The sequence below is a fragment of the Chiloscyllium plagiosum genome, chromosome 12, assembly GCF_004010195.1.
Source record: "Chiloscyllium plagiosum isolate BGI_BamShark_2017 chromosome 12, ASM401019v2, whole genome shotgun sequence".
In the NCBI taxonomy this organism is placed as follows: Eukaryota; Metazoa; Chordata; class Chondrichthyes; order Orectolobiformes; family Hemiscylliidae; genus Chiloscyllium; species Chiloscyllium plagiosum.
In genome coordinates, this window is record NC_057721.1 from 51097656 (window position 1) to 51119753 (window position 22098).

Here is a 22098-nt window from a genome sequence, read left to right on the forward strand (position 1 = left end):
CTGTTGTAATCTGAGGTAACCCTCTTCGCTGTCCACTATACCTCCAATTTTGGTGTCATCTGCAAACTTACTAACTGTACCTCTTATGCTCGCATCCAAATCATTTATGTAAATGACAAAAAGTAGAGGGCCCAGCACCGATCCTTGTGGCAATCCACTGGTCACAGGCCTCCACCACCATCCTCTGTCTTCTACCTTTGAGCCAGTTCTGTATCCAAATGGCTAGTTCTCCCTGTATTCCATGAGATCTAATCTTGCTAATCAGTCTCCCATGGGGACCTTTGCTTACTCAATGCTTACCATTATTGTTAATGGCTAACTGTTACACAAATATCACTCTTTTCAACCTCAAACCCAAGGTCCTTTCCAAATTTTGTCCCATCTTTAACCTCCCTTTCTTCTCTGCTCTTCAGAGTGGTCAATGTTACCTAGTCTAATAGTTACCTGTTCCACATTTTCAATTCCTTTGTTTGAGTCCTTACACTAATGCTCATGGCATTGACACCAACTTGGCAAAAGTTATCAGTGGCATCTCGTTTTTTATCCCTCCCTTAACTCTGATATTTTCTTGGTTAGCCAGTCTATCGTCTTCCCCACCTCCAATGCCTTGTCTCTATGTCACAGACCTTTACTCTCCATGATTAATGTTATTGTATATAAGAGGTTTGTGTTGGTTCTTAGGTGAACTCAAAGCTGGAGCAGATTGCGAAGATTCTCTGCTGAGATTTCTTGCTTTTCTTAATAAGAGTCACTGGACCCAAAATATTAACTCTTGTTTCCTCTCCACAGATATTGCCAGACCTGCTGAGTTTTTCCAGCAATGTCTGTTTTTGTTTACAATATTGCTGTTAATTACCTTAGAGGCCTGAATGACTTGCTCATTCGATGAGTTTGGAGGAAGTATTTTCAAGCAGATTCTAGCTGATTTTCGAAGCCGACATAAAATATGACTAAGTTTAAAGCTCTTTTTCCCCAGGAAAAGGGCTGGTGTGTTGGAGGATTCCAACATTATGTGTTTTAGATTAGATTACTTACAGTGTGGAAACAGGCCCTTCGGCCCAACAAGTCCACACCGACCCGCCGAAGCGTAACCCACCCATTCCCCTACATTTACCCCTTTACCTAACACTACAGGCAATTTAGCATGGCCAATTCACCTGACGTGCACATCTTTGGACTGTGGGAGGAAACCGGAGCACCCGGAGGAAACCCACGCAGACACGGGGAGAATGTGCAAACTCCACACAGTCAGTCGCCTGAGTCGGGAATTGAACCCAGGTCTCTGGTGCTGTGAGGCAGCAGTGCTAACCACGGTGCCACCGTGCCGCCCAACTCGTTCATGCTGACCAGATATCCTAAATTAATCTATTCCTATTTCCCTATAAAGTCTTCCTATTCATTGGCCCATATCCCTGTAAACCCTTCCTGTTCATATACCGATGCAGATGCATTTTAAATGTTATAATTATACCAGCCTCCACTATTTCATCTAGCAGCTCATTCCATACATGCATCATTCTTGTTGTTTAACATCTGAGTATCACCCAGTCTAATTTAGCTCAAGTGCCAAAAGTCACAAGATTTGCAGCTACCAGTTTGATGGTCTATTTATCCAGTTTTAAAATGTGTTGACTGAAAGTTAATAGTATACTAGGGTATGAGATCCATGCTCCATCTTTGAGGAATAGAGTCATAGAGTCACACAGTATGGAAACAGATCCTTCAGCCCAACTTGTCCAGGCCAACCAGATTTCTTCAACTGAATCAGTCCCATTTGCCTGTGTTTGACCCATATCCTCCTTAACCTTTCCTACCCATGTAATTGTTCAAATGTATTTTAAATGTTGTAACTGTACTCACCTATACCACTTCCTCTGGCAGCTCATTACATATATGAACCACCCTCTGTATGAAAAAATTGCCCCTCAGGTTTTAACATCTTCTGAATCTTTCCCATCTCACCTTAAATCTATGCCCTTTAATTTTGGACTCCACTACCTTGGGGAAAAGACCTTAACTATTCACCTTATGTATGCCACTCATGATTTTACAAACCACTATAAGATCATCCCTTGGGCTCCTACACTCCGTGGGAAAAGAAAATCCCAGCCTATCCAGCCTCATAACGCAAAACCCTTCAGTCTTGGTGACATCCTTGTAAATCTTTTTTGCATCCTCTCCATATTAGTAACATCATTCCTATAGCAGAATTATACGCAGTACTCCAAATGTGGTCTTATACAGCCATAACATGACATCCCAACTCCTGTACAGTGCTCTAACCGATGAAAACAAGCTTGCTAAATGCCTTCTTCATCACCCTCTCTACCTGAGATACCAAATTCAAGGATCTACATACCTGGATCTCTAGGTGTCTCTGTTTGACCACACTGTCCAGGGTCCAACCATTAACTGTGTAAGTCCTGCCCTGGTTTACCTTACCAAAATGCAACGCCTCACATTTACCTAAATTAAATTCCATCTGCCATTCCTCGGCCCACTGGCCCAATTGCTCAAGATCCTGTTGTACTCTTAGATAGTCTTATTCACTGTCCACTATGTCACCAATTTTGGTGGCATCCGCAAAAGTATTCACTATGGCTCCTATATTCTCATCCAAAACCTCACCCGTGACTGTCCATGATCCATCTATCTCTGCAACAGCCCCTGCAATTTCTTCCATAGCTCCTCACTGTGTCCTGGGATACATTTGATTAAGTCCCAGGATTTATCTACCTTTATGTGTTCGAAGGTCTCCAGCGCCTCCTCTTCTGTAATGTGGACTCTTTTCAAGACATCACTATTTATTTACCCTGAGTTCCATATGGTTCCACATATCTTAATACAACCACAGATCTCAAGCAGTATCAGTTATTGCCACCTCTGAAGTATCCAGAGATTATTTCCTTGGCCAATTCCTTTTACTGTTTGTAGATGGCCATCTAAGAATGTAGCCCTCTGTCAATTCTGTTTCCATGCATATATTGATGAAAGCAGATCTGGAATTCCATAATTTAGTCAATTCCACAATTCCTTGCTGTGTGCATTAGATTGAACTAGTGTAATGAAGCTTTCAGTGTTTGGTGCAAAAACTGAAATTCTTGGATTTAGGTCCCTCTGAAGCCTATATTGTAACTTAACCATTTGTTTCTGATACTTTGACATAACTGTATGCCATACTGTGTTACATCTATATTGCAATACAATAGCAAAGTTAAGAAAGGTGGCAAAGATCAGACTGCATGATTAGAAAGATTTTGGGGTTAAATGAAAATTCTCCCGATGATACTCTAACTAATTAGCAACCTTCCCTTTGTGAATTTTTGTGTCAACCAAGTTAGGGAGTTGACTCCTTTACATTATTGCCTTATTAAAAAATGCATTTTTAAGTTCTGCTATTTCCATTTGAATTTTTGATCTTCAGTACTTAATACAGAAGTTTTTTTCTCTGTTTTTAGCTGTGGCAACTATATAACAAATCTCCAGCAATTGGATATTATTTTGTGGATAGTGGTGTGTTCTCATGCAGGTAAGACAAAGTATGTTATTATTAATGGCTTGTAATCAGTGTTTATCCTAAAATGAATGACACACAAATGTACACCTTTTTTCGAAATGCTTGTGTCAATGTACATCATTCCAGTTTTACATTGCTTTAAAGTCAACAGAATGAGAAAAATAGTGATATATATCATAAGGGGCCCCTACCATCCATCTTGCTGATTATTTACTAAGTTTCGCTGATTGGTTGTTTGTTAAATGACTGTTCCCCCAACACCAACCACCACACCTCAACCCACCTGTAATTTGATCAGACGATAGATGAAATGGCTGCGGCATTGAACAGGTACTTTGCATCAGTCTTCATAGTGGTGGGTACTAATAACTGTGGGCGGCACGGTGGCATAGTGGTTAGCATTGCTGCCTCACAGTGCCAGAGACCCAGGTTCAATTCCCGCCTCAGGCGACTGACTGTGTGGAGTTTGCACATTCTCCCCGTGTCTGTGTGGGTTTCCTCTGGGTGCTCCGGTTTCCTCCCACAGTCCAAAAATGTGCAGGTTAGGTGAATTGGCCATGGTAAATTGCACGTAGTGTAAAGGGGTAAATGTATGGGAATGGGTTTGGGTGGGTTGCGCTTCTCTTTCCAAGCTAATAATCTACCCCTAACACCATGCATCCTTATACAGCAGGCTCATATGCGGCACCTTGTCAAAGGCTTTTGGAAATCTAGGTACACCACATCTTGTGCTTGAAATGTCTTCATTGAATTCCAAAAGATTTGTGAAGCATGACCTGCCCTTCATGAACCCATGCTGCGTCTGTGCAATGGGACAATGTTTTGAGATGACCTGTTATTTCTTCCTTGATAATAGACTCAAGCATCTTCCCCACTACAGAGGTTAAGCTCACTGGTCTTTCATTCCCCATCTTTTGTCTACTTCCCTTTTTAAACAGTCACATCACATTTGTTATTTTCCAAACTGCTGGGACTGCCCCAGAGTCCAGCGAATTTTGGAAAATTACTGCCAGTCCGTCAGCTATTTCTCCCACTATCCCTCTAAGTGACCTGGAATGCATTACATCATGGCCAGGAGACTTATCTATCCTTAGCTCCATTAGCTTACCCAACACTAGCTCTTCATTAATAATAATTGTGTCCAGGTCCTCACTTACCTTTGTCTCTTAATCACTTACTGGCATGTTCTTAGATTAGATTAGATTACTTACAGTGTGGACTTGATAGCCCATGAGCTACCCTGTCTAAGGAAAATATCCCATGTAGCCAGTGACACTGTTGAAATCAATCAGGAATAGTAACTATGCATTTTCTTCTGATCACTGCGTTTGAACCTAAGGCACTTACAAGAACTCAAAATCACCTTAGCTCGGTTTGGTAAGCTGAGCACACATCACAACAAAGCAAAATATTCTCAATGCTAGAAATCTGTCGTAAAAACAAAACATTCTGGAAAAGTGTAATAGGTTAGAAAGCATCTGTGGGCATTGAAACACAGCAAATGTTTCAGATTGATGATTTTTAATCAGAATTACTGAAGTGGTTTTGACAAACAAAAAATCAATCTGAAATACTATTGCTGTTTCTCTCTCAGTAGACGTTGCCTGACTTGCTGCATATTTTCAGCACTTCCTGTTTTTATTTCAGTACAAACAATTGGTAGAATGTGTGACGTTCCTGGTCTCTATTTCTCTGTGACTTTTATACTGCACATTCAGATATTCAGCTAATCAGAAATCTGAGAGTCTTAGATGGTAAAAGCAAGTTAAATTCTTATAAGCTGAGTGTCTGTTCAATAAAATGGGGATTTCTTTTAGCCACTATTTATTCCTACTTACATATCTAAGCAGGCTTAGCCAATTGTCATTTTAATCATTCCTGTTTTTCCTGAATTAGCAAATAAAATACTAATGATATTTCCATGCAAAACTATTGAACATGGTATAATATAAAGTCATCTAGCCACAGAATGTGACAATGCTAAAAATATGAAACCCATAATTTGCATGGATTCACAAACACTAGTTCAAGATAAAATGCAATATCAAACCTGTTGTTTCAAGTATTATTCAGGACTAGATTAAAAATGATTGAGCCATCAATTTTTGTGCTGAAGCTTCTCTTGACTTCCAGAACAGAACTTGACAGGTTGCATGGCAGGTATTTTTCCACAATGATTCTAGTGGCAATGGCTGATGGGTGTAGTTCTACCATCGTTACAATCTTGACCACCAGTATATCAGTATTCAGCATATACTAATCATAAAAACGCTGCACTTACGCATTTATATAGACTTTCCACAGCTGGTGAGCAAAAAAAAATGTGGTTTTTCATTTTTAAACAGCTGCTTATACCATATTTTGGCGCAATTCTGTAGAAGCCAGCCTACAGTTTTAAAGAATTGAGTTTCACATCATCACTGTTTTCGACTTTATTACACAACAATGTTGCAACATAAAGAAAGCATAATGTTACAATAAAGAACAAAAAATGCAGTAAAATGAAAAAAATGATAGAGAAGCAAATATAGCTTATAAACTTGTGAGACATATTTTGTTACCATAGACGCCATTATGCGACTTAAAGGAAGACACCATTAAAACAAACTTGACACAAAGTATGAACATAGGTAAAATTAAACTGAGAAACAATAAAAATAGAGGGAAGATTGTGAGGAAAATTTGACATGTTTCTGGTCTTTCGATACTGTCTGAACCACATTTTAACAAACAAATTATGAGACAGATTCTCCAAGCAAAGTTCCCTGTGAATGTATTTTTATGCTGCATACGCCTCTTAAATCTGTGTGCAACAGTGGCTTTCAAAACCAGAGTCAGTGCTTGTTATGGCATTGGCCCAGTGATTAGTACGTGTGGAACATCTGCAAGGGAGCATAGTTTCCAAGAAGTGGCAATCTTCTGCAGAAGTGTGATGCCAGGTAAGTAGGTGGCCAGCTGGATGCAGAGTAGGTTGCCAGAGTACAGAATGCCAGGTGGGAAGGGTTAGGGGGCCAGGTATTAGGATGCATGCTGTATGATAGGAAGGATGCCAAGTAAGCAGGGGTAGTGTGCCAAGTGTTTAGGGTGCTAGGGTGCAAAGTAGCAGAGAGTTTGAGGATATGTAAATGATGGAGTGTTTTAGGGTAAGTGGAAATGGGTGGGAGAAATCGGATATATTTGGGTGTGTGTCAAGCAACAATGGGGTCAGTATAGAGTTATTCAGGAGTTGGATTATGTATTTAATAATCTAACTTCTCCTGAATAACTATTTACTTAATTTCATTCGAACTCTCTGAATTCTTTGATTTAAAGGGAGATATTTGGAAGGTTCCAGGGTAGAGGCCCGGTGGAATTCTTTCAGAATCTGCCAGGATGACGTTTCCATGGGATGTTCCTGCACGACTCTCATCTAGACTGGAATAACAACTGCCTGCCTAGTTGAAAATCTTGGCCTGTGTATCTGAAATAAATTTCGATATGGACAATAAAGTGAAAATGAAATAAATTATGTTCATAATTTGAATGGTGATATGGTTATTAAAACATACATTTCAAATTTGTATTTCCAGACCAAAACAGCGGATAGGGTCATGCTCAGGTATTTTGAATAGATGGTCAAAAGTATGTTTTAGAATTTTTTAAAAAAATATTTCAATGGAGCTAGGCAGAGGAAGGAAGGACAGGAAGCAATAGAGCCAAAGCAATCTTCACATCTGGTGTTAGAGGAGGGGAAAGAAGGACTTTGGACAACAATTATAATGGGAAATTATCTGCATAGGGTGCAGTTAACAGTAAACCAAATGGAGAACTTTGGGCTTGTAACATTGAGTTAGCACACTGAGTGTCAGTAACAATGGATTGAAATTTTGTTGTAATTCCTTGAAGACATGCACCAATATTGATCTGTAGGGGTTTAGAATAGGAGAGAGAATCATCATTCTCACAATTATTGGGTATATCTTTGTTTTCATTTGAGCAGTCATCACATGGAGGATGCAGGAACTCCCTTTAGAGAGTTCAGCAGTACATAGCTGTACAAAAGGTTTGAAAAAGCTTTTTCTTTTTTTCCCCTTTTACATTTCAAATAAGTGCAAGTGTATGTTCACCACGTTCCTATACTCATTACTAAAACTGCATTTGCAATGCCTTTTTCAGTACTTTGTCTGAAACCTGAGGGTTAATGCTTTGACATGGGATTCTAGAATAATCAGCTGAGCAGAACTTACTATGCTAGGAAAAGCAGCTCCTAATTTGAAGAATGAATGCAGCAAATTTTTCTTTTGTTTATAATCTACTGTCAAAAATGTTGTAAATGAGCTAGTTTATTCAGTTTCTCATAGTACTAAAGCCTCATTGATGACAGTATTTATATATATATATCTGATTCAACATCATAACTTTAAGCAAGAAACAGCTACCATGTAGCTATTGAAAATTAGCCTGGATTTTCATCATTGGCCATCTGCTTTAATGATGTACATTGATTGGTCAACAGAAGAATATAAATAATAAAGTCCTAACCTGACAGACTTCCCTCCCTTTGAGCTGCAGCATATGTGGGTAGTGGCACAGATTAGGAATGTACAAAACCACTGCCTCCACTAGGTGGGAGCTTCATTTTAAACATTCAGAAAGATTAGATTAGATTAGATTACTTACAGGGTGGAAACAGGCCCTTCGGCCCAACAAGTCCACACTGACCCGCCGAAGCGCAACCCACCCATACCCCTACCCCTACATTTACCCCTTTAACCTAACACTATGGGCAATTTAGCGTGGCCAATTCACCTGACCCTGCACATCTTTGGACTGTGGGAGGAAACCGGAGCACCCGGAGGAAACCCACGCAGACACGGGGAGAACGTGCAAACTCCACACAGTCAGTCGCCTGAGTCGGGAATTGAACCCGGGTCTCTGGCGCTGTGAGGCAGCAGTGCTAACCACTGTGCCACCGTGCCGCCTCATTTGTAGTGAGGATATTTTGAGTGGTACTCTTATTTACTGATGTTTGGAGATCTAGAAGTGTGTATCTAACATACATATTTAGCATCTGGAGTTGCTGGAAAATCAAATGTGGCAACAACTGATATGAATGTCACAGGTCAAAACAATGCAGACTGAAGTTAATCATTATTTGTTTACCTGTATTTCTTTCTTCTGTGAAAGAAAGGAAAACAAATCACGAAGTGATGTTTCTAGGTTAGACCATGCAAAGAAATGCTTCTTCCTGAGCAACTGGGATTCAGAGAAGAAGCAGATTTTTTTTGTCAAATAGTTAATGCTTGCATGTTTTAATCAAACAGCACTTGTGATATGTAAATGATTCTCTAATACTCAATACCATTCCAATGTATGTCACACTTTGAATAGCATTTTATTAAGTAAGGTATGTCAGACTCTGATAACTCACATGCTTGAAGATGACACTAAGATACAGTTCCTGGCCCAACAATTACAGCAGGAAATTATTTGCAGTGGTGAAGTTAGCAGTAAACCAAATGGAGAACTATGCTCGCCACTTCCTTGCAACATAGAGTTTGCACATTGAGTGTTAGTAACAATGGATTGAAATTTTACTGTGATTCCTTGAAGACATGTAGCAACGTTGGTCTATGGCATCTAGATTTAGAAAGGGACAAGGGTCATCACTCTCACAGTTACTGGGTGCATCTCTACTTCCAGTTGAGCAGTCATCACACAGGGGAGGCAGGAAGGGTTAAGAATCCCTTGTGGAGAGTTCAGCGTGTGGATTGGACCAATTAACATGAATCTTACCCATTGTTATCTGGTTATAAACTGAGCCATGGACAGAAATATTGGGTTACAGTAGCAATGGTTTATTGGACAGAAATATACTGGAATCTTTAGCATTCTGGTCTAAAAACATATTGCTAGAGTCAATAAAACAGTGAAGGGCAAAGTCTAACTGCTGATCACTATCTTTAGCAGTTCTGTTTTCTCCTGAGAGTGCAATCAGGGTTCTTTATTTCTATATATCATCTGCAAGCTTCTGTCACATCCTGTCTAACGTTTCATGAAATAAACCTGTTTTAATATTTTTAACTGGCCAGTATAAGTAGGCTAGGATTTGTCAGTCACTACTACAGTGTTACGCAGTCAAGCGTTTCACTGACCATGGCTTCTCTTCTGGGACTCACTGTAGTAAGTCATCTGTGATCATCATGAATTACAGCATTTAAAAAGGTGTCTGGAAGCGTACATGAATAAGAAGGATTTAGAGGGATATGGGCCAAATGCTGGCAATTGGGACTAGATCAGTTTAATGGATGAGTTGGACCTAAAGGTTTGTTTCCATGCTGTGTGACTCTATGTTCTTTCCTCAGTCAACTTGTCATCTTAGTTTAACTAGCCTAGATATACTTGATCAAATTCAATTGTAATATTTTACACTGCTTTTTTGAATCAGAGGCTGTGACACAAACTTTGGATTTACAGCACACATATTTTTGCATGCTGTAAGTGGCCTTTTAAACATTCAAAATCACATCCACAGTGTACATGTACACTTTGATGCAAATTGCATCAAATGCCATTTTGGTGTGGGTGATGGGACTCATGCATTAATTGAACATCTGGTACTGTAGGCAAGTTGTGATATCACATGCTGGTTCGATGCCAGTGGGAGTTTATCATTTCAAATCAACCTTTTCAGAGCTGGTATTAGAACCTCTGGAACAGGTGTGACTTGAACCCAAATCTCTCGGCCCAGAGTTAGGGACACTACCAATGTCCCCCAAAAGCCTTCAACATTACTCAAGATTTCTTCAAATATAATGTTAACATTACTCAAGTTATTTTCATCAACCTACTCAGGCATATTGTGACACACCTACAGTGAGTTAAACTTGGACTTTCTGACCCAGAGCCAGGACATTACCACTACCACATGAGTGCTAACATTACTCAATTATTTTTTCCACCACCAGGAAAACCTGGGAGCTTTTAATTAGATAGAACTGGATATAAAACCGGCTGAATTGGGAATAACCCTTGATCAATAGTCCTTTTTTGTATTACTGTATCCAAGAGGACCCAACAGTAATGCTTATATTTTCCCAAAATCACCCATAGTGATGCATAATGTTTTTTTTAATACATTGTGACATAGTAAAAATATGTCATTGTGTATATATTTTAATATTCATTATTTCCACCACCAGGAAAATACACATATGACTAATGAAACATTTACAAGCAAAGCCTGTTCAGGGCAATGCTGTCATTAAAAAGTGAAGGGTGTTGAGGGAAAGAAGCAGGAGACTAAATCAACATGGAGTTGAAGGGGGAAATAAAGCATTCCATCCCCATAACATTATTCAAGTTAAGACCATCTCTTAATTGCGCACAACTGAACACATGCTCAGAAGCAGAAAGGACAACCTACTATTGAAAAGTATTAATTAGCTAATTTTGAGTTTCTGTTGATAGATTGCTACTGCCTTTGTTTTGTTTCTAATTCATTTTAGGGATGTTGGTATCACTGGCAGGACCAAGATTTATTGACCATCTTTAAATGCCCTTAAGATGGTGATGAGCCACTATTTTGTATATATCTGAGTGGCTTGTGAGCTCAATTCAAAGAGGAGTTGCATTGCTGTGGATCATAGAGGTGTACAGCATGGAAACAGACCCTTCGGTCCAACTTGTCCATGCCAACCAGATATCCCAAACCAATCTAGTCCCACCTCCAGCACCCAGGAGACCAGAATTGCACGCAATATTCCAAAAGTGGCCTAACTAATGTCCTGTACAGCTGCAACATGACCTCCCAACTTCTGTACTTCCATAGGCTGGACTGAGTTGGGAAGGCAGATTTTCTTTTCTAAGCTGCATGAACAAAGTAAGAACCTCTCTGCATCGCTAATGTTGCCTCCACAATTTGGGCAATCATAAGCTCCTCTTTGGAATACAGGAAGACTGGTAAAAGGAGCAGAATGCACAGGGGGCAAGGGAGCCCTGCTGGAAAAGGGAAGAAATATCCAGGAAGAAGTGTTATCAACATAAGGATATAACCACTCATTATGTACACAGACAAATTCTCCTACCTGACACCCTATACGGAACAATGTATGCTGCTGAACTTTCACCAGTTGGTTTAAGGCCATACATAGCACATCATTAGACCATAAAATATAGCAGCAGAGTAAGGGCATTTGGCCTGTCCAGTTTGCTCCACCATTCAGTCATGGCTGATATGTTTCTTGACCCCATTCTCCTGCCTTCTTTCCATAGCCCTTGATGCCATTGCTAAACATTAACCTATCTATATTTGTCTTAAGTACACTAACTGACTTAGTCTCCATAGCCTTCTGTTGCAATGAGTCCCACAGAGAAACTACTTTCGGAACACGACTGAAGAAATTATAAACTTTTTTGCTCTAGTTCTAGGTTACAGAATTCTAAATTATGCCTGTGTTTTGCAGTTTGTTTATATAAAGTGTTCAGAGTTGCTAGTTTCCCTATAATTCTGTTGTGGTTCTGTTCGCCGAGCTGGGAATTTGTGTTGCAGACGTTTCGTCCCCTGTCTAGGTGACATCCTCAGTGCTTGGGAGCCTCCTGTGAAGCACTTCTGTGATCTTTCCTCTGGCATTTGTAGTGGTTTGAATCTGCTGCTTTCGGTTGTCAGTTCCAACTGTCCGTTGCAGTGGCCGGTATATTGGGTCCAGGTCGATGTGCTTATTGATTGAATCTGTGGATGAGTGCCATGCCTCTCACAGAAGCGCTTCACAGGAGGCTCCCAAGCATTGAGGATGTCACCTAGACAGGGGACGAAACGTCTGCAACACAAATTCCCAGCTCGGCAAACAGAACCTCAACAATGATCACCCGAGCTACAAATCTTCTCACAAACTTTGAATCCCTATAATTCCTTATAATCTTCCCCTTTTCTTTCACAAAATGGTTATTCATTTCCTATACTGAAAGATATCCATTAGATACTAATTTATAAATTTCTAATACAATGCCAGTATATTGCCCACTCTTTTGTCTTTAAGGTTAATAAATCATTCTTGCCAACATTCCATTTGCTTGTCCATCATATCATCTGATGTCATGTACATTTAGGTGAAGTTTCATTGATACAAATTCCCTACAGTATCTTTCTCAAACAGCTACTGCCTACGTTCTTATTTGACCGTAAATATTTGCAGACTAATTTTCATGGGAGAATCATAGTTCAGTCTGACTCAATCCTCACATGATGTTTAAGTACGTACTATACTATTGAGGAATTGTTGACGCAATCTGAATCAGGATCAACGATTTGATTTTTTTCTCCTTTACAAACCCAGGATGGTGCCTACTATTACTCGAGTTGAAATGAGCTGACTAGACCAGAGATTACAGCTGAGTTCTCTCTGGTCCCTATCATTATAGAACACAGAACATAGAACATTACAGCACAGTACAGGCCCTTCAGCTCTCGATGTTGCGCCAACCTGTGAAATTAATCTGATGACCATCTAACCTACATTGTTCCATTATTGTCCATACATATGTTCAATGCCCATTTAAATGCCCTTAACGTCGGTGAGTCTACTTCTGTTTCAGGCAGGCCATTCCATGCCCCTACTACTCACTGAGTAAAGAAACCATCCCTGATAACTGTCCTAAATCTATCAACCCTCAATTTAAAGCTATGTTCCCTTGCGTTAGCCTTCACCATCCGAAGAAAAAGGATCTCAATGTCCATCCTATCTAACCCTCTGATTATCTTATACGTCTCAATTAAGTCGCCTCTCAACCTTCTTCTCTCCAATTAAAACAGCCTCAGTTCCTTCAGCCTTTCCTCATAAGACCTTCCTTCCATACCAGGCAACATCCTAGTAAATCTCCTCTGAACCCCTTCCAAAGCTTCCACATCCTTCCTATAATGTGGTGACCAGAACTGCACGCAATACTCCAGGTATGGCCTGACTCGTGTCTTGTACAGCTGAAGCATGACCTCATGGCTCCAAAACCCAATCCCCCTAACATTAAATGCCCACACACCATATGCCTTCTTCGCAACCCTATCAACCTGGGTGGCAACTTAAAGGGATTTATGCACCTGGACACCGAGATCTCTCTATTCATCTACACTGTCAAGAATTTTACCAAGTTAAAAATCACACAACACCAGTTATAGTCCAACAGGTTTTAATGGAAGCACTAACTTTTGGAATGCTGCTCCTTCATCAGGTGATTGTGGAGTACACAATTGTAAGACACAGAATTTATAGCAAAAGTTTACAGTGTGATGTAACTGAAATTATACATTGAAGAATACCTTGATTGTTTGTTAAGTCTCTCATCTGTTAGAATGACCATGATAGTTTCACTTCTTTCATATGTAAATCGCAAAACCTTTTTTAAAAGTTACATTCTCAGGTTAACTGTAAGAATTGGTGTCAGCCCAGATAAGATGTTAAGATGTTGAAGGTGTTAGCCCCCTGCACCCCAGTCTAACACCGGCATCTCCAAATCAAGAATTTTACCATTAGCCCAGTACTCCGCATTCCTGTTGCTTCTTTCAAAGTGAACTATCTCACAGTTTTCTGCATTAAACTCCATTTGCCACTTCTCAGACCAGCTCTGCATCTTATCTATATACCTCTGTAATCCATAACATCCTTCAGCACTATCCACAACTCTGCCTATCTTAGCGTCATCTGCAAATTTACTAACCCATATTTCTACACCAACCTCCAGATCATTTATAAAAATGCAAACAACAGCGGCCCTAAAACAGATCTTTGCAGCACACCAGTGGATACTAAGCTCCAGGATAAACATTACCCATCAACCACCACCTTCTGTCTTCTTTCTGCTATACAATTTCTGATCCAAACCGCTAAATCACCTTCAATCCCGAAATTTGGTATTTTGTGAAATAGCCTATCATGTGGAAATTTATCAAATGCCTCACTGACGTCCATATACACACATCAACCACCTTACCTTCATTCACCTGTTTTGTCACCTTCTCTAAGAACTCAATAAGATTAGTGAGGCACAACCTACCCTTCTCAAAACCATGTTGACTATCAAATTATTCCTTTCCAGATGATTATAAATCCTATCTCTTATAACTTTTTCCAACATCATACCCACAACCGAAGTAAGGCTCACTAGCCTACAAATGCCAGGGTTGGCCAGACTCCCCTTCTTAAACAAGAGAACTGTTATCCTCCAGTCTTCTGGCACTACTCCTGTCGACAATGATGACATAAAGATCAAAGCCATAGGCTCTGCAATCTCCTTCTTGGCTTCCCAGAGAACCCAAGGATAAATCCCATCTGGCCTGGGGTTTTTCCTATTTTCAGATCTTCCAAAATTGCTGAGACTTCCCCTTTGTCAACCTCAATCCTATCTAATCTTGTAGCCTGTATCTCCATATTCACACTAACATTTCCCTTTTCCAATGTGAATACTGACAAAAAGTATTCATTAAGTGCTTCCCCATTGTCCTCAAATTCCACATACAACTTACCGCTACAATCTTTAATTGGACCTAAACTTATTCTAGTCATTCTTTTATTCCAGATATATTTATAGAAGGCATTAGGGTTTTCCTTGATCCTATATGCCAACAACTTCTCATGTCCCCTCCTGGCTCTTCTTAGCCCTCTCTTTAGATCTTTTCTGGCTAACTTATAACTCTCAAGCCCCCTAACTGAACTTCACACCTCATCCTCTCATTAGCCTTCTTTCTCTGGACAAGAGTTTCAACTTCTTTAGTAAACCATGGCTCCCTCTCTCGGCAACCACCACCCTGTCTGATAGGTACATACTTACCAAGGAGCCGCAGTAACTGTCCAGAGAGTCATAGAGATGTACAGTGAGGTCTCTTTTATATCTTTCCCCTCTCACCCTAAACCTATACCCTCTAGTTCTGGACTCCCTGACCCCAGGGAAAAGACTTTGCCTATTTATCCTATCCATGTCCCTCATAATTTTATAAACCTCTATAAGGTCACCCCTCAGCCTCCAACGCTCCAGGGAAAACAGCACCTGCCTATTCAGCCTCTCCCAATAGCTCAAGTCCTCCAACCCTGGCAACATCCTTGTAAATCTTTTCTGAACCCTTTCAAGTTTCACAACATCCTACCAATAGGAAAGACTAGAATTGCATGCAATATTCCTAGAATAAGCTCTACATTTCAAAAGTGTCCATCCCCTGCAGTTTCCTTCCCCATCCATGCATTCTAAATCTATGCTAATCGCATCATTACTTCCTTTCTTCCAGGTTTGCCTCCTTCTCTGCGGTATATACCTATCCCTATCCATTGCGATTGTAAACATAACCGAATTATGGTCACTATCACCAAAGTGCTACCTACCTGTAAATTGACAGAACAGTCTTGAGTTAATCAGCTACTCATTACTTGACCCCTATTTAAACTTCAATAGATTATTTATTTTGTTTGATGAAGGAGATATTAACTTTTTTTCTGACATTGATCTTTTTATTTGCAGCAACGTTACTACGTATTTCTGGTTGCAATTTGCATTGCCAAAAGAACATGACCTTTTGATTAAATATACATTAAGTGTGGGAATACTGTTAAATGTATTACGACAACATCTTTACCTTGATGGAACAGCAAAGAATATGGAAGTCGTACCATCTTCTGTCACACTACAGGGTAAGCACTTAATTTATATACTGTATAAATCCAGCCAAGGTTACAGAAGAAAGCTTATATCCTTGACTACCAGCTTGGTTTAGCCTTAAACTAAACTTTGTTATAATGTTGTGGTTTGTAATGTTAAATTTTACTTTTGGAATATAGGATTGAATGTGGCACCCAAAAATGCTACTTTCTATTCTAAATTTACCAACTTTGTATGTCCCTTTTGAACTTGTGGTCATCTTTTTTGATGAGGTGATAGTAAGATCATAAGGTATTTCTGGCTAAATTATATGAAATAAGCCAAATAATTTTCACCTCTTTATCTACCTTGTGAATTGTAGTTAGGTCACATGTAGGTGAATTAAAAGACATTATCATAATCTAGTATGGCTTGTGATTATTATGCTTTACAGACAGTACAATGACTAAGATTCAAGCTTCTGCAAAACATCTAAAAGCAGTCTTTAAATAATAGAGCTGTAAAGTATAAATCTGCATATAGAGTAAATCTGACTCAACCATTGGTACTATATTTCACTTTTGTAATTTACACATACTTGCATTTTCTTATGGGTTCTTCTTTTAACCATATATTCATTTTCTTTGTGGATGAGAACAAGGGATAATGTAGGTAATGCTTAAAAGTGAAAGTGTCTTTTTTTAAATGACTGACTTGTGTTTTGGCCATTTTACAGTTGCTAATGATGGATATGTTCGAAGCTTGAAAACTGGTAAGTGGCTGAAGTGGAAGGCAATTTTCAGAGAAGGAAGCATCAGAATCTAAATTTGGTTGGGTAGAAGTCATCAATATTAAATAATAATTGAATTTATATCATACTTTGGACCATAATATATATTGAATTACTCATTTTGAAGTATAAATGATTATGTCAGCATTTTCTCCACACAATTAATTTAAAAAGTGGGTTGGGGAAAGTTAGATGTTTTGGAGGTATGGAGTTGTTATAATCATGAATGCATTGCCGAAATGGATTCTTTAAGGAGATTCAATCGTGTTGCTCAAGAAGAATTTGGTATTGATTAGAATAAAAATAAGTTTCAGTGCTGTGGGGAAACAGCAGCAATTTGAGACTAAGAAGGATGAATACAGACTTGGTGGACCAATGACCACTTTTATACCTTAAGATTCTATTTAGAGATTCTAATCGAGAGGAACACTGTCTGATTTGGATGCAAGTTGTAGAGGGAATAGTGGACTGGAGTGGGGCAGACTCTGTTAATACCAGTGGAAACATCAACATGTAGGGAAGCTAGCTCCACATTTGAACTGGACTGCACTATCCTATTTGTAACACCCTTTGGGAGATCCTGATTACCTGTTAACATGATAATGATATTTCAACTGACTTGCAACTTAGGGGCACATTATGGTTTCCCAGTCTCCCTGAACCTCAAAAATGAAAGTTAGATGAGATCATAGTAACAATTAAGGACTGATTGAAATGCTGCAATACATAAACAGCATTCTCAGCTGCTTACTTCCCTTCTGACTGGAAATAATTTGTTCACAATAGAGTTTACTTTATTCTTCAGAAGTGTTTTAGCTCATTTTTCTTTGTTAAATGCCTTACGTAAACATATGTTTTGTGGATGCTCTTGAGCAACATAGGTCAAGAATGTCCTAGGACCTCCTTTTGCTCCACTAACATAACTTTGCTGCAAATCAGAAAACACCATTATTGCACATAAATGCAGTTGTGATGAAATTTTGTTCCTTAGTTCAGGATAAAAATTATACAGCTAAGAAGATCCCGTTATTCTACATATTGGAATAGATTACGTAAATATACTAATTCATTTAGGTCTGCTTGTGTCTTTTCAGGTCAATGTGTGTTACATGTTCTTTTATTGAGCAAAGAAAAGACATTTGGTTCACTACGATTAGGGAACTGCAGCAAAAACAACAACACCTATTGGCTGGTGCAGGGACAAAGTGATCACTCCATCAAAACTGTAATTTCAACTGAAGCTGAAGGATCGGTCTGCACTGATGTGAATGTGACAATGTATAATACATGGATCCCAGATTCTAAGCAAACTGTTAGTAAGTACGTGTCATTTAGAGAAATTTTGCAGTAGATCAATATGACATCAATTTGTATTTTTGAGCTTTTGTATTGTAGACTATGACATTTATCCTGAGCTGAAAATGTGTTGCTGGAAAAGTGCAGGAAGAAGGGCTCATGCCCGAAACGTCGATTCTCCTGCTCCTTGGATGCTGCCTGACCTGCTGCGCTTTTCCAGCAACACATTTTCAGCTCTGATCTCCAGCACTTGCAGTCCTCACTTTCTCCCCTATGACATTTATCCAACATGTTATAAATCACACAGTGATAAATCACAATCGGTTTAATTGGAAGCACTAGCTTTCGGAGCGCCGCTCCTTCATCAGGTCGTTGTGGACTACACAATTGTAAGACACAGAATTTATAGCAAAAGTTGACACTGTAAACATGAAGGAGTGGCACTCCGAAAGCTAGTGCTTCCAATTAAACCTGTTGGACTATAACCTGGTGCTGTGTGATTTTTAACTTTGTACACCCCAGTCCAACACCGGCATCTCCAAATCATGCCAACATGTTGTCTAGTTTAATAAAAACTACAGTTTAAATTGTTCCCTTACTGGAGAGAGAAGATTACCTATAACTTGATTTATGTGTATAAGATTCTGAACTGTCTTGACAAGGTAGACCTGTAAAGGGTGTTTACTTTTCTTGGTCAGTCTAGTATTAGGGAGTTTAAATAATGAGGATCACCCTTCTCGGACTGAGAGGAGAAGAGATCTTCTCTCTGGGCTTGTGTGCCTTTAGAGTTACAGTAGGCGATGGAAGTGGAGTCATTCAATATTTTTAAGGCAGAGATAAATAAATTCTTGTTTGGCAAGGAAATCAAAGATTGTCGGGGTAGATGGAAATGTGGATTTTGAAACACAGAAGATCAGCGTGATCTTGTTAGATAGCAGAGCCAGCTTAAGAGGTTGAATTGTCTCCTCGTTAAAATGTACATAATAGTGATGCTACTTAACAGAGTTTTTGTGCTGAAGAAGTGATACTGGGGCAAATAAAGAGATGTTGGTGAGCGGTATTATCACTGAAGTGGTAATCCAGATTTCCAAGAAACGTGCTGGGGATCCAGCTTTGAATCCCACAAAGGAAGACGTTGGAATTTGATTTCAATAAAATCTTGAATTAAACAGTCTAATGATGCCCATGTAACCACTGGTGATTATTATAAAAACCCAAGAACTGTGAACGCTGAAAATCAGAAACAAAAACAAAAGTTGCTGGAGGATCTCAGCAGATCTGGTAGCATCTGTGGAGAGAAAACAGAGTTAACATTTCGAACCCAACAACCGTTCTTCCAGTGAGACAGTTCTGAAGAGGGTCACTGGACCTGAAATGATAACTCTCTTTTCTCTACACAGATGCTGCCTGAGTTTCTACAGAAGTTTCTGTTTCTGTGTTATAAAAACCCATCCGATTCACTAATATCCTTTAGGGAAGGAAGCTGCTATGAGAGTTGTCTCAGATTAGACAAGAAACAGCCAGATATAGTCATGCTCATAGAAACAATGTAGAAAACAGTGCCAATGTGATCCCTAGATATGTCCTGTTCCACCAGCAGGGATATACAGTGGGATACAATCAGGAGGGATCCACCCTACACGCTTTCAACATTGAGTCTAGAGCCCATAAAGTCCAATCAGGTCAATCATGCTGATGACCATATACAACTCCATTCAGCTCATGGATCATTACTCTTCCATATTGAACAGAATTGGGAGGTGGCAAGGGTGCAAAATATATTCTGGAAGGGTGACTTCAATGTCCTCCACCAATAACTGAGCCAGTCGGGTCTTAAAGAAAATAAATGCTAGACCGGGTTCGCTGCAGGTGATGAGGGAAATATATACTTGACCTCATCCTTGCCAATTTGCCTGCCCCAGATCCATGACAGTATTGGTAATAGTGACCACCATACAGCCCTCATGGACATAAGAGTCCCATTTTCACATTGAGGATATCCTCCATCATGGTGTGTGATATTATCACCATGCTAAATGGGATAAACTTTGAATAAATTTAGCAATTTGACACTGGATATCCATGACATGCTGTGGTGTATCAACAGCAGCTAAACTGTACTCCTACACAGTTTGTAACCTCATGGCTAGTCATACCTCCACTCTATCATAACCATCAACCCTAGTTCAAGGAAGAGTGCAGGAGGGTATGTCAAAAGAAGTATCAGGCATACCTAAAAATGAGGTTTCAACGTGGTGAATCCAGATTACTACATGCCAGTCAGTATAAGCAGCAAGTGATAATGAAGTTAAATGCCCAGATAGGTCCTCAACACACATAGCAGGACAAATCCAACCCAGCTAATTACCATCCCATCGGTCTTCTCCCAATCATTAAGTAAAGTGATGAAATGTGTCATAAACAATGCTATCGATTAGCACTTGTTCAGCAATAACCTGCTCACTAGCGCTCATTTTGAGTTCTGCCAGGGTCACTCAGCTCCTGACCTTATGACAGCCTTGGTTCAAACATGGGTAAAAGAGCTGAATTCCAGAGGTGATATGAGAGTGACTGCCCTTGTCATCAAGTTATATATGATGAGTGGTGCACAAAGGAGCCTTTGCAAAACTGGAGTCAATGCGAATTATGGAGGGTGGGGGAGGGGTATCTCTGAAGTCATACCTGGCGCAAAGGAAAATTGTTCTGGTGGCTATACAAGTGCAATACAAGAAAGGATTTAATCTTCACCTCTTGAAATTAAACGATATCACTAACACTGAATCCCCTATTATTAAATACCTTGGTGTTACCATTGATTGGAGACTAAACTAGACTAGCCATGTAAATATGGCTACAAGAGCTGGTCAGTGGCTGAAAATCTTGCAGTGAGTAACTCTCCTCCTGACTCACCAAACCTGTCCACTGACTACAAGGCACATGTCAGGATTCTGATGGAATACTCTCCACGTGCCTGGATGGGTGCAGCTCAATAATACTTAAAGCTTAACATCATCCAAGGTAAAGCAGCTCACTTGATTGGCATCGCATCCACAAGCATTCAGATCCTCTACCACCAACTCTTAACAGCTGTGTCATCTACAAGATGCACTGCCGAAATTCACTAAAAATCCATAGACAGCACCTTCTAAACCCCAACCACTGCTATCTATCACACCACGGGCAGCAGATACATAAGAACACCGCTATCACTTGGAAGTTTCCCTCCAAGCCAATCAAAATTCAGATTTGGAAATATATCATATATATAAATGATATGGAGGAGAATGTAGGTGGTACAATTAGTAAGTTTGCAGATGACCCAAGGAATGGGGGGAGCTGCGGATAGTGAGGAGGATTGCCAGAGGACACAGTAGGATGTAGATAGGCTGGAGACTTGGGCAGAGAAATGGCAGATGGAATTTAATACAGACAAATGCAAGGTGATGTATTTTGTAAGGTCTAGTGCAGGAGAGAAATATACAGTAAATGGCAGAACCCTTAGAAGCATTAACAGAGTGATCCATGCATAGTTTCCTGAAAGTGGCAACCCAAGTGGATATGGTAATCAGGAAGGCATGTGGTATGCTTTGATGGTTGGGGCTTAGACTATAAAAATTGGCACAAGTCATATTTCAGCGGTATAGAACTTCATTTAGGCCACATTTGGAATACTGCATACAGTTCTGGTTGCCACACTATCTCGAAGGATTTGGAGGTTTTGGAGAGTTATAGAAAAGGTTTACTGGATGTTGCCTGGTTTAGAGATATTAGCTGTGGGAAAACATTGGACAAACTTTATTTGTTTTCATTTGAACATTGAAGACAGAAGGGTGACCTAATAGAAGTTTACATAGATAGAATGGATGGTCGGAATCTCTTTCCTGGGGTGGAAATGTAA

General features: G+C 39.7%; 1 protein-coding gene across 2 annotated transcripts in view; it reads left to right on the forward strand.

The window, feature by feature from the left end:
- Positions 1 to 22098, forward strand: part of LOC122555252 (suppressor of tumorigenicity 14 protein homolog) — a 69351-nt gene that overhangs the window by 7649 nt on the left and 39604 nt on the right. For both annotated transcript variants that reach the window (XM_043701047.1, XM_043701046.1), the window contains exons 4-7: positions 3459 to 3529; positions 15998 to 16167; positions 16851 to 16886; positions 17999 to 18224. In XM_043701047.1, coding sequence (XP_043556982.1) covers positions 3459 to 3529; positions 15998 to 16167; positions 16851 to 16886; positions 17999 to 18224 — 503 coding nt within the window. The remainder of the gene's footprint in view (positions 1 to 3458; positions 3530 to 15997; positions 16168 to 16850; positions 16887 to 17998; positions 18225 to 22098) is intronic.